Source organism: Chrysoperla carnea, chromosome 3 (genome assembly GCF_905475395.1).
Source record: "Chrysoperla carnea chromosome 3, inChrCarn1.1, whole genome shotgun sequence".
Lineage (NCBI taxonomy): Eukaryota > Metazoa > Arthropoda > Insecta > Neuroptera > Chrysopidae > Chrysoperla > Chrysoperla carnea.
In genome coordinates this window covers 61,628,059-61,641,976 of record NC_058339.1, presented here as the reverse complement: position 1 = coordinate 61,641,976, position 13,918 = coordinate 61,628,059, and the positions used below count along the sequence as shown (strand labels likewise).

At 28.8% G+C, this 13,918-nt stretch overlaps 1 protein-coding gene across 2 annotated transcripts in view; it reads right to left on the bottom strand.

The window, feature by feature from the left end:
- LOC123295632 (uncharacterized protein YBL113C-like) overlaps nucleotides 1-13,918 on the bottom strand; it is a 276,979-nt gene that overhangs the window by 67,230 nt on the left and 195,831 nt on the right. For both annotated transcript variants that reach the window (XM_044877048.1, XM_044877049.1), the window contains exon 6: nucleotides 3,443-3,521. In XM_044877048.1, coding sequence (XP_044732983.1) covers nucleotides 3,443-3,521 — 79 coding nt within the window. The remainder of the gene's footprint in view (nucleotides 1-3,442; nucleotides 3,522-13,918) is intronic.

Genomic DNA, 13,918 nt, shown 5'->3' with positions numbered 1-13,918 from the left:
ATTTATCCAAAATTATCCTGGCGCTAGTACATCCTTAAAAGCAGAATAATTGAAATCCACTTTGACATGTCCAAAAAAAAAGCAAAGCATAACCTTCTGTGACTTCTTTTTCGATTCTTGACGTGTGAGGTGGATGACATATTTATTGCAAGTTAACGTATTAATGACAACGCAAAAAAAACGGAAATGTTTACGTCAGAAGTCACTTAACAAATTTTCCAAATTATATGCACAATATACACACATTATCTGTCTACTTCTCGTAGATTTCGTTCGAATGCAAAAAATCAATTCTGTGAGTATTGAAATATTTATAAAATAGTAAAAGCAACCAAATACAATGGCATATATAATTTAAAATCCCAGACAACTGTAATCTGATTTTCTCTAGGTACAAAGTGGTCTACGTAAATAATTCGCTTTTTAATCCTGGACTAACAACGACGGCTGTTTAGTAAGTTTTATAGGGCTGTGTATATGTGCGTCTGTATGTGGCATCGTAGTTCTTAATTATCCGGTCAAATGAAATAAAAAAATATGGGTGAAGGTACTGGCACCAAATTTGGTAGGATTGTTAAAAACACCATCATAAATGAAATCTTAAAAGTCTTCTTCGAATCAAGACATGGAAAAAAAATTTACGCAGAGTCAAAGGAGTCAAACGGATTTTTGTGATTTCAGCCAAATCGAAAATTTTATCATAAAGTTAGCTCAGGCGAAAATTGTAGATCAAGTAATTAAATAAGAAAATGTCTCAGTACTTTTTTCCTAAAAGCCACCGTTTCTGAGAAGATTCGATTCAAAAAGTTGCAATCGTCATAATATGTATAAGTACGCCACGTAATACAAATACAAATATTGTTCTATCGCCCAGTGCAACTAACATATATACAATTTTTACTGACATACATCCGTTGGGTGCGTAGTCATGGTAGATACAATCAAATTGATGACAGCGCTTGCAGTGGATAATTTTGGCGTAAATGAGGCTGTTATGGCTAATTTTCAATTCTTTACATGTAAATGGTATAGTAGATAAATGATGAGTTAAAATAATTGAAATTTAGCAATTAATTAAACTTGTTGCATTAGAAATTGTGAAAATAAGATACGAAATTGTATAAATAATATTTTTTACATTAATGTTTTGTAAAAAGTAGTCGTTAATGACCTCGCTGTTAAAAAGCGACTTTAAATAAACTAATAATAATAATTTGTTTTTTCATATAAATTCACTTAATTACTGATTTAAATTTATTACAAAACATTATTAAATTTCTAATGTAAGCCGTAGAATTATATGTCCATCCATAAAATCATATGACGATTACAACTCTTCGAACATTTTCAATCGTTATATCTCAGAAAAGGTGGCTCAAAGACGAAAGAGTTGAGACATTTTTTATATTTAATTATCTAATCTACAATTTTCGGTCGAATAAATTTTATGATAAAACCGTTTCGTTGAAAATCGGGTAAAATCTGTTTTTGTGCCCTTTGAAATTGTGTAAACTTTTTTTCATACCTCGGATCAATGAGGACTTTTTAGATTTCATATATGATGGTATTTTCGCCAATCCTACAAAATTTACAAACCGATTTTTTTTGTTATGATAATTTGATCTTCTTCGCCTTATTTTAAATTCGTGTTTAGTAGTCCGTACCCGATAACAACTAGTAATGAGGATCTTCAAACGACAGCGCAGATTGCTTGAAATAATCCGTTAAGAAGCTACAATATCACAAACGAATTAATTAGACCTGATTCTGTGGCAGCCTAAATGGTCGAACCGATTTTGAATTTTTTTTATTTCAAAGGTAATTTTATCGAGAGTGTTCTTAGCTATTTATCCAGTTCGAGGTTATTCGAACTGCACTTGATATCAACTAGATAAGAGGTGACAATCTCCTAACGACTGAGCAAATTTTCTTGAAACATAGTACACTCTTGATCAAATTACCTTTCAAACAAAATAATCAAAATCGGTTCGTCCGTTTAGGAGCATCATCGCAAACGAATCGATTTTTTTTCGATGGTTTTCTTAAATTTTTAATTTATAATTAAATTGACAACATTTTTGGTGAACCACTTTGCAAACCCAGTGTATACTGACTGTTTTAGTGAAAATAAAAATATCGGTAAAAAGTTAGAGATCACATTTACCTACTAAATACGTAATAAACCACTTTTGTGTTGTTGGTATCAACATTTGTTTTACTTATATCGTATGTATAATGAATGAGTGGAATGTATTCTATAGATAAAAGTCAATTCCCTTCGTATATTAACAGTTTTTTGTGTTGTTTTTTTTTTTTTTTTTATACTGTTTTTTAAATCAAACTATTATGGCCATTTAAATAATTAATATTTACCTGAACAAAATAAATTGAATGCTTTGTTGTATCGCATGTTTTTATGAGCTTTGGTTTTGCAGAAATAAGCGTCATTTCCCCTGCTTTTCACACTGTTTTGTTCTTGACAAATTCCCATTTTAAATATTGAAATGATCAGTTTAACTTTGACTTATCTTTTTCCCTTACTTGACTTTTGCTGGCATCTAACTTCGGCTTTTAAAAGGCAAATTTTTAACTGAAAATGGCTTAAAATTGATAATAATATTACCTAAATAAATTTTAAGAAATCTTCGACATAAAATCAGGTCTGATAGATTCCTTGAGACATCGTAGCTATTAAACGGAGGAGTCAATTTTGATTCTTTTATAAGCTCTTTAAAGAAATTTTTCTTTTTTTAAAGCTATAGGAAAATCTGCTTATCCGTTAGAACAAAATCTTCCGTTATGGTTATATCCATTAGAATACTTCTTTTCTAGTTTTTATCAGGTGCGAAAACACGAACTCAAAACATACCTAAAAACACTCTCGAATGAAGTGTCTTTCTAACAAAAAATCAAAATCGGTTCTTCTGTCTAAAAGCTACGATGTCACAGACAGACACACGAATACAAAGGTACGTTAAACTTATAACACTTCTTTTTTTGGTCGGGGATTAAAAGTTTGTGGAGAAAGATATTCAAAAAAGAATAGAATAAAGGATAGGGAATTCGTCATTAAAAATCATAAATATTACAATTCTTGGGTTGTCAGACGGTGTCACGGACATTCGGTTCATCTGGGGGGCAAAAAAATAACTTTTTGCATTCCGAAATCAATTATTTTCTATTTTATATATCGTCGTTATATACCTTTAAAGAGAAGCCCCTGACTTTGAGAATTTGTTATGAGGAAAAAGTTGTAAGGCGTGACTTTAACCAGGGTTTCTCTATTTTCTGACCTTAATATAACGGATTTCCATATTGCAACCTCACCCGAGATCTATAATTTATTTGTTAAATAAAAAGTAAGTGTCTAAAATACTACAAACTAATTGTTTGATCATAATTCGCACATTAAAAAAAAAAGCTGAACAAAAAATAAACTCACCAATCATTGCCTGTTTTAGACACATTCTGCCTTTTTCTACCTGTTTGATGTGGTTTCGGTTCTGCAACCATATTAACATCTGTAATAAAAATTGGTATTTTGTTGTTAGATTTCAAAAAACAAAAACAAAAATCATGGGGTTTCAAAAAAATATTATTCCAATTTTTTGGTAAAATGGTTGCTATATATTATTACGTTTATACTAATAAAAAAACTAATTTAAAAAAAGGGTTAGGGGTGAATTAGGGAAAGAGGTGGTGAATTAGTGCGAATAAATTGTGTTTTTTAATTTCTTCCATGAAAAAATAAAAATCTCCAATATGTAGTCCAAGAAACAGTTTCTGTTACTTGACGAAAAAGATGGATAGTTAAAAACATAGACAGAGTAAAACTTGGTTGGTTATTCAATAATCATAATATTTTTATAAAAATTAAAATTTTTTTTCAAATATTATAGTAAAAAAGTCTTACTTTGTGCATGCGGAGGACCGCGTTCTCAAAAAAACAATTAGAATAAATGTATCACTTTAGAGTAATTAAGACCAAACTCTACTGTATAATATGGTTCTCATTGAGTTCTAGAAAATGAAAATTGTATTTATGTAGCGGTTTCAGCAATTTTTTTAGATATTGTTAGAAATGGAAGACGTAATGCAGAACTGGGAAGGAGAGGCTCCTACAAGATAACTTTTATCTTATATTAAACGAAATGTCCAAAAATATGCTGCTCAATAAGCTGAAGTTTTTACAAGAAGAAAATTATATCCATATTTTGGAATTCTCAAATTTTTATATACCCGTGGAGGATTTCTTCCCAACTGAGGATTTGTAATGATTCGAAAAAAATTATTTCGATGCACGTTCTTACATAAACTTTAAATTATTTGCATGAGTTATATTTCTTGTTGAAGCGTTAATAACGTTAAATGAAAAATATATCGTTTAGTTAAAGCTATTTAAATTTTCAGCATAAATAGAAAAAAATGGTTTTTCCTTTAATGAAATACAAAAAAAAATCATTAATAAAATTAAAATGTATCTTATTAAAACTTCATTAAATTCACAGTGGTAATGAAAATTGACGTTGAACAACGCACTTTAAGTAAAAAATAAAAAAAGTAGGTATAACATTAATAAATAGCTAAACAATTAATTTAAGAAACTGTATATTTATATATATACGAAAATGAATTAATATGAAATAAAAAATTCATGAATACATAAAAGTTTATTTACCGCTGAAAAAATTATACTTGATAAAAAAGAATAAAAAAATAATAATATAATATCACCGTATATTACGATAGTCGAGTTTTATCTCAAGGCGGCTTGACTTGTCTTGTTGCTGGTATATATCGGGTGTTATATATATAACGTAAAAACTTTCCAGAAAAACAAAAGTATCCAGGACTAAAAAATTCAAGTAGGTAGGATTGCTTATATATGAACCTTGAACTGTCTATAAAAATTTCTGGAAACGTCACCTTCAAAATGTAAAGTGAAAAATCACATTTTTTACTTGCCATTCTGATTGAAGATTTAAACAATGTTCAAAATTATCAAACCAGTAAAATTTGCTCAAAATATAAGATTTGGTAGATATTTCCATTCTTATCAAAGGGTCAACGATTACGATTATCAAAATGGAAACCTATTTATAAAGTAATTGTTGTCATTCAACCCCATAGCTAAAAATAATTTGCATTATTTTTATAATTTCCAATAAGATTTTTGTTTGGGTATCAAAATATGATCAAGGCTCAATTTTCATTTTAGTGTATTTTTTCCCTATAAGTTCAATTTTTATTATTTGTCTTTAAATAACCCCAAAGGTCATTTTTAAAGTAAGAAAAAAGGCCATCATCAAATTTCTCGACGAAAATTACTTGAAGACTGATCTTGGTATTCTTGAGGACTTACGTAATAAATTATTCTGCTGTTTCTTACCTTTATTCAAAGATTTTCTAGTTAATTGCTACCGAATCTATTCGATTTAGGACCAACGATTCTTTCAACGTGAATGGACAGTCGAATATTTTGGCTAGTAGTCGGCCTTTCATGACCATTTCCAGGCCACGCGAATAAGCCCACTACTTCGATTTTCGACTCTAAATTCTAAATAATAATACTCTTTTTTTAACTGCTTTTCTGGAACGTCTACGGGCTTTATGTGACACTCGATATAAATACACACCATCGCAAGAGATATGGGTTTATATCGTGGGTTATTGTAGTATTTATATAATAAAAATAATAGATTTAAAAAAAAAAGTATGAAAAAAAAGAATAATATGGTTATGTCAAATACGTGGTATATATGATGAGTTTTACGTTATATAAAAAAGAAAATGAAAATGCACTTAAAATTCATTAAATTTTTCTTTGAACACAAGAAAGTTAAAAGAATGTGTGTTGGTCGGTCGGTCGTTCAGAGATGAGGTTGTACACATTTTGTTTTGGTATACGTTATTTAGTTTAAGATTGCAACGATACAAAATCTTAAAAAATTATATAGATTTTATGATTTAAGGCAGTTTTTCTGATTTTTTTTCATAGATCATCTTGGAAATGTGAATACATATTTTTTGTCTTCAAAAACGGCTATCTCTTTGGCCCATATTAACCATAAGGCCCATTGTTATACCTGATAAAAGGATATTTCCCCGTATAGTCTCTATACTTGGATCATTTATAAAACGGTTACACCCACGGTTAATCGAAAAAAATAGACCCAAAAAAATAGAGCGAAAATATGGACCAACATTTTTTTGAACCCCAAATTTTGTTGTAAGTGCGAGTTGGTTGGGCCGAGTTTGTTGGCTATAAAAGACTTGGTTGTGTTCTGAAGTTTTTGGCCCTAGCGTTTAAAAATAGGACACTATTATAGAAAGTTTTTCGGTCTATTTTTTACCGGTCTATTTTTTCCGGTCCCTTTTTTCTTAAATCCCCACTACTCCCTGCTTCCAGACAGTTTCCTAAAATAGCAACTACTATATTGTCCACAGGGGTAAAAACTTGGTATTATATTCTGGCAATAGACTGTTTGACTACATAAAATGATTTTAGGAAAATAATTTTTATGGGCTCAATAAATACCATTTAAAAATCTGTGATGGTTTACAGAAACCAGTCAAATACTCAATTACAATCTTAAATAAAAACCAGTATACAACACCTATACAATAATGAAATAATAAAAAATTCTTATATTTTCCCATTTTCCTACTCTAATCTGCTATGCTTTCATATCCTTTCACCGAATAACCAACATGATTTCGTACTTTCACCATCTAAGTGAATATAATTTTTCAAGTTTTTTTTTTCTGTTTTCTAGTAAAAATACGTTAAATATTTCCGCTATGTGCGTTATGGAAACCTAAAATCAATTCACATTTCAAACGAAAGACTTTATAAAGTGTTGATAATTTTTGTTACTAGACAAATTTCTGAAAGGTATTGAGTATACAAAATATGAGGAACAGGTTGACTGATACGTATACCTAAAACGTTTAGGAACGCAGATCCCATGTTGCCTACAAAAAAATTTCAAGAACACTTTTTTGAGGGAATACAACATAATTTTCCTGATCGATCCAAAAAATGTATACATAATCTTCTTCTCATATCGATTTTGCCCGAAAAAAATATTTAATCTGATAATTCTACGTATGAAAAGCTTTCAAATGAGATTCTGTAATGAGATTGAAATATTGATATTGCTTCAAATTAGTGAATTTAATGAAAAGGCATTCTCATTCATTTCAGCATCTCATTTGAAAGTTTTTGGCGCCTAGAATTATCGGGTTAAAAATCTTTGAACTCGAAACCATAAGCAAGATAAATTTTGTTTTTTTTTCTTCAAATTTTTAGATGCAATACCCTGAAAACGGTTGAGTTTGGACAAGAATGCGCTAGGGTTTATTTAATAAAATTGGCTTTGGAACTCCTAGGTACACCGTATCTTGATGTTGGTATTATGATATTACCTTTAGAATACGATCGTTTATTTGAATAAATTTCGCATTTTCAAATTAAAATGAATTATTATTTTGGTTCTCACTTTGTTTTTTAATACGAAATTTGATGGTAATACGTAGTAGCTGGGTGCTAGTAGCTTAAATGTTTTCAATATGAATATTATAATTTTTTTTTTTTATCTTCTAACACTTTTATACGTAAGGAAAAATGTAGTACCAGGGATAAAATTTACAATTGCTTACTATCACAATGGGAATAGTTTCTCTGTTTATAGCACTGTTATGACTCAACATGTATTTTATCATAATTTTAATTGTTTAACGAAATATATTGATGATTCAGGAAACAAGATCGTGATGTACCATGAATAACAACCTACTATACCTAAGGTTATTCTTATACCTTCTGTCTGAATATATATCACTTCATTCTATGAAACCGTATCGTTTTACGCATGTGATTGAAACATTGTAAACTTTGTGTTCGTATAGTTTCTTTCTTATTGATAACAATGCCTGGCGAAAAAATATAGAGTGATTCAAGTTATACTAGAAAATACGGGGCATTACACCTTACCCAACTATATATATTTTTTTATGTTTGTGAAAGTATTTACGTATATTCTTTTATCTTTAAAACATGAAAATGTTTTTAAAGTTGATTAAAAAATATTTTTTGAAAAAAAGTATTTTTTAGAGAAATTTTAGTTAAGTTGTAAAAGAAATTATTACGTTATTTTTTTTTTTTTTTAATAAATCTGTAGCTATTCGAACAAGTATCTTCAACTGAACAATTGAAAAACTGTATAGGACCTATTAATTGTAGAAAGCGTTAATTTGTGGAAGTTCATCTTTATAGGACCTGTTTTTCATAAACGGGTTCCCCTACGATTAGTGTTTTTTGTGACATTATTCTTTAAAATTTTTACATGACCGCCACTTTTTTTAGTGATATGCTATCTTGAATTGAAATTTAATTAGAATAATTCTAACTTGAAAGGATTATGGAATATTTCATCCTAAAAAAACCATATGGTGGATGGTAGCTAGAAATCAAACTAATTAAAGATGCAATCTTTTCTTCTTCACATCACTTGCATCAAAATGTTATATACTATAATTTTTATCTATATTTATCTTGCATTTTTTCATAATATTTTCTCTAAGCTCGTGCTCGGTCAAAGGATGTTTTTTAGAGCCCTAACGGCAATTTAGATTTGACTGGTATGAACCATTTATAATGTGGTTGAATGTATAAATGTTCCAAGATAATTTTTTTACTGTAATATAATTAAAACTTCAAAGAGTATATTTTATTAATTAATTTATGATGTGCGAGGAAAAAATTCTAAATAATAATACTTTAAAAAATATATATATATTAATATTATTATGCTTACATAAAGAGACAAAGATTAGGTTGTCTTCTTTTGTTTTATTTTTTCTATATTACAAATTCTTGTAAATTATCTTTTAAAGTGAAGCTGATATAATGGAAATAACTAGATAAGGACTATATAAAAATTTTCTCAATTTTACCATCGTTATTCATTGCTCAGGAATATTTAGGTTTTTTTTAATGTCAAATTCACATTGATATAAATTTTGATTCTTGGTACTATGGTACAAGAGACGGTATAAGGTAGATCTTCACCCATCTGATAACCAGAACCGAGTTATTTTTATGATATTTTAGAGATTTTTAAATATGCCTTTCTTTAATTCAATTAATTTTAATCAATTTTTTCCATGAATGGTTTTTTTTCTGCCAACCATTTACCACTAGTTTCTTAATTAAATTATCTTTCTTCTGATACCACTTTCAATTGGCCAAAAGATCGGTGTAGTTTTCTATCTGTTACCCAATCAAATTAGGTATCAAAAGAAAGAAAATTTAATTAAGAAAGTAATGCTTGCCTGAAAATTGATTTAAATTAATATAATTTACATGTGCATGGAAAAAATTGATTCAAATTAATCTAATTAAAAATGAACACTTTTCGATAGGAAAACTATGATTGAGGAGTATTTCAAAATCAATAAAATTCTATAAAAAGTATGTCTCCTTTGGTTACCAAATGGGTGAAGATCGACCTTATATACCATTCCATAGACCACATAGCCTTTCTCTAGTATTGATAAAACATATAATATATGATGTCTACTATTATTATTAGGTTATTAATATTAAATGGTATTTGTTGTTTTCTATTAAATGTCAAACTGTGTTCCCAATTTAATAACAATTTATTTTTATTAATTCCATTTTGTTTGTGTTTATTTTTATCTAATGAATATGCCTAATCATTTTTTAACCAATTGGGGAAATTATTATTTAACAATGAGTAATAAGTCTTAATTAACTTTTCCTACGGCTCTTGCTGAATCTTTATGGCCTTCAATAGTGTTATTTTAGCACCCTTATGTTATGAAAACGGAATGGAAAAAACACAAAAAACAAATGAGATCATTTTAAGGTGGATTGGAAGTACAATATACAGATTTCTTATAAGCAGTCAACTTTATTGTCTAAAGAAGGTCAGCTTTCTTAGTCGATTAGTTAATCTGAAGCAGATTCTTAAAAATGTTTTTCTAGGCACTTTTCTGGATTTTACAGTTTTTATAGACTTAAAACTGTAGAAATACTTAGTACATAAGTCAGTAACTTGTTTCTCGAAAAAAAAAATCATCAAAAAAAAAAAATAATCATTTTGAGAACTTTCTTAGTAAAAAATTTCTTGGTGGAAACTTTTGAACCAGAAAATACCCGAAATCAGGTGTGAAAATTGAGATCTAGGGAAAAAATTTTGGGCAAACAACAAGAATATTCTACAAAAAATATGTATTTCCATAAAAAAATAAAGCGTTGCTGTATAAAAATAAATTATACATTTTCCTTTACCTTCAAAATGAGGGCAACGTGTTTCTCCATTCTTTAAAAATAAAAGTGGAAACTTTTAAAATAATCACTATATATAGTTTTCCCCCCCTGCTTTTAGACAACTGCAGCAGCCTCCTTTAGTTCAAATATAGACAGATATATAGAGTGTTTTTGTGTTTTGTGGGCCCAAATGTAAAATTTATAATTCCAGTTCAAATTGAGTAAGACGGTCGAGGTAGAGAGGTACACTGAAAAAAGTATTTTTGGACCCAGAACATTTTTTTTTTTTGCATCTTCTTGCAAAGACTGGTGCACTTATGGTAAGAATACTAAAATTTACTCCCCACAGCAATACATATATTTACTGTAACAAAATTTGGTAAACCTGTGACTAAAAAATCCGAAATTTGGTACTAATTGCTAAGGATATTTAAAGATTTGATTAGATTTGATAAAACGCCATCAATATTAACCACTTAACAAGAGATAATCAGAGTGCTACTTTACTAGTTGTCATGGTACCATACGGTTTTGCCGATGTATAGTGCTTGGTACTCTTACGGGAAGCATTCCAGTTTTTTCCAGTCTTACTTCCAGTTTTTTTACCATGACAACACTTTCTGCTAGAGTACTCACTTTAAAATATTTTGTATCCTTTATTTCGCACTTCCAGCTTTTCGCACTTCTAAAGCTCTTCTAAATTGAACCACAGGGTTAAAAATTAATCTAAGAATTGAGTTAAGGTTGTTGTAGACTCTCTGGCTCTCAAAAACACTAAAAAACATTATTTAAACATCGTTTTAATAGGAAACATCAATAATAGGAAGCGTCTTATGAGGTGGGAATTATCACCTAAGTGACGGACTTTATGACCTAATTCACTACTTTTAAATGAGCTTTTTTTAATCATTGCGCTGTTTAATCAGTTTTTCAGAAAAAGAATTCATTAACGATATTCGTGTGCAGTAGTAAATAGTCTAGTAAAATATCAAACAATATAATATTCATAGTAATAATTATCTCTATATATAAAGTAGGTAATTTAAACTAAAGAATAAACAGAAAATAATTGGCTTCTCAGTGGTTTGTAGATTGTGTTGTAATAGTATAGTAAGTATATATATTGGATATATTATAGTATTCTGTATAAAACGGGAAATTACTTTGCGGCATAAATAATACACTACTTACTTCACTTACAAATAAATGCAAAAGCATCTCATGAATCAGTTTATTATATTATTATATGTGTGTAGTAAAGTAAATAAGTGAATTTTACTTATCATATTAAATTGTCGGTTTTATCTACTTAGACACTGAAAAAAAAAACTTAATATCAACCTATATGAGGTTGTTTCAACATCATAGCGAGATCAAATATGGCCAGTGGGGCCAGGAATGTGATATAACTACTGTACAGGGTGGAGTGGTGTAGTTGACACAAACGCATGAGCTGTTTATATGAAATTAATATACTGTTTAATATAAATTTCAAATATTGTTGTTTTGAAATACAACATAGTTTTAAACAATCTATTTTTTATTGGTTTTACCACTTATAAATTACATAACAAAATACTGGTGTGATTGTCACAACTGCATGAGCAGGTAAAAAAATAAGAATTATATACCTACTAACAGGTTTATTTGATGAAAAAAAACTATAGATTTCTACGAATCGGATTTGAACCAGCGACATATGGATTAATGGTTGTTATAAGAGTACAAAAGGATTCTATATATTATAAAAATGATCAATTAGTTTATCTCAAATTCTCTAGTCTATTAGTTACAACAATCTTCATGTTATCTTTATCACATATAGACTAGACATGATAGATATGTTTTCGTTCTAACCTAATTCTATATTTGAAGCAAACGTAAAGATATGTTATTTTAATTTGTATATTCGCTTTATTTACACGATTATATATTCCAACTAAATGCAATTATATGTTCCATCAATAAAATACATGACTTTAAACTAAAATCAATATCTTTCATAGAAGTAATGATTTATTTTACTTCAGTGTTTTTATATCAATGAATTCATATTTTAAATTCAATCCCATCCTATTGTAAATACAAATATTTAGCTATACTTGTTTCAATCATAAGGAAATTGTTTGAAAGTATTTTTACTTCATTTCAATATGAAACAGCCAACTTCGGAATGAGGTTGTCATTATTTTAATTTTTTTCAGTGTGCATAATATCATTTACAAAAATTAGCATTTTATAATAGTTTTTCGGGGGGGGGGGGGGGGGGGTTCCCCACGTCAAGTGTTTTTCAAAAGTGTATCGAGATTTGCAAATGTCGAATATAAAAATTTGAACATACAAATTCGAATGATTAGCACACGCAAAAATTATGGAGAATTCCGTACTATCCAGAATTATAAATCTGAAAATGAATTATTGACACTTTGTTATAATATTTCGATTTTTTCCCTTGTATCCTACGGATGTTGGTATTTCTTTTACACTTTGTACCATTCGATGTTAAATTGATAATTGATATCAATACCACCAATAATGTTATTGGTCGTTTCGACAAAGTACAAAACAAACCTATATTTTCATTATATTCAACACAATTCAATTCTATGTGTGTTGAATCGCCATTCTGTCCGATAACATAACGGACAAAGACATAGAAAATTATGATATAGAGAGTGCTTGCTGTGTGTATATTATATAGAATGTTGTACAAGATAAAATATAGAAAAATAGAACAATAAAATAATATCATCATCATCATAATCATAATCATCAAGTTAGCTAGGTTAGCTAGCACTCTACAAAACTGGATATATAGTTAACTCTTCAACACAGCTAATTCAACCATTATTACATCTACAACAAATAAAATCTATTTTACAGTATTTGTTCGTTAACAATAGTATACTGCGTCTGTAAAATTATTTGGCATGTTCATTTTGACATGCGACAATCGAAATTTCTTGAATAGGCGTTATAAGATTATATTATAGTATAGAGAAACTATAGTAATTTGCAACGAAATTGTTCAAATTTATAAATGAACAATATGGAACCCGGTTTTCCGAAAGATGATCTGTAATATAAAAATAAATCGCTGAATGTGTTGCTAAGCGCAAATCTCGAAAGCAGCTGAACCGATTTCCCCAATTCTTTTTTTTTATAATATTCCTTTTTCACGAGGAAAAAGTGAAAAAACAACATTATTAACTATAACTATACAGAAGATTCGTAATAATAATTAAAAGTCAATTTGAACTTTAATTCCATACCATAAAGTTTAAGTGTTAGTAGAAGGGTTCCGGGAAAGCAAAAAAATTGAGTGGTGTTAGTATCGTATAAATATTAATGTCAATATTTATACTATTGTAACATTACTCAAAAACAAATTGATTTTGAATTGAACATTTGTCATCTCGATTGAGAAATCATAGCCATCTTCACCTTGCCAAAATATAATGAAAGTATATATAAGAATCGACTGTTAGGTGGTACGAAGTTCGCCGGGTCAGCTAGTTATCTCAAAAAGAGTTGTTAAGGTGTTTCGATACCAAAACGAAAGTATTACCAAATAACTGAAATTTTGTGTGTCAATTAATAAGTATTTAATACGCCTTC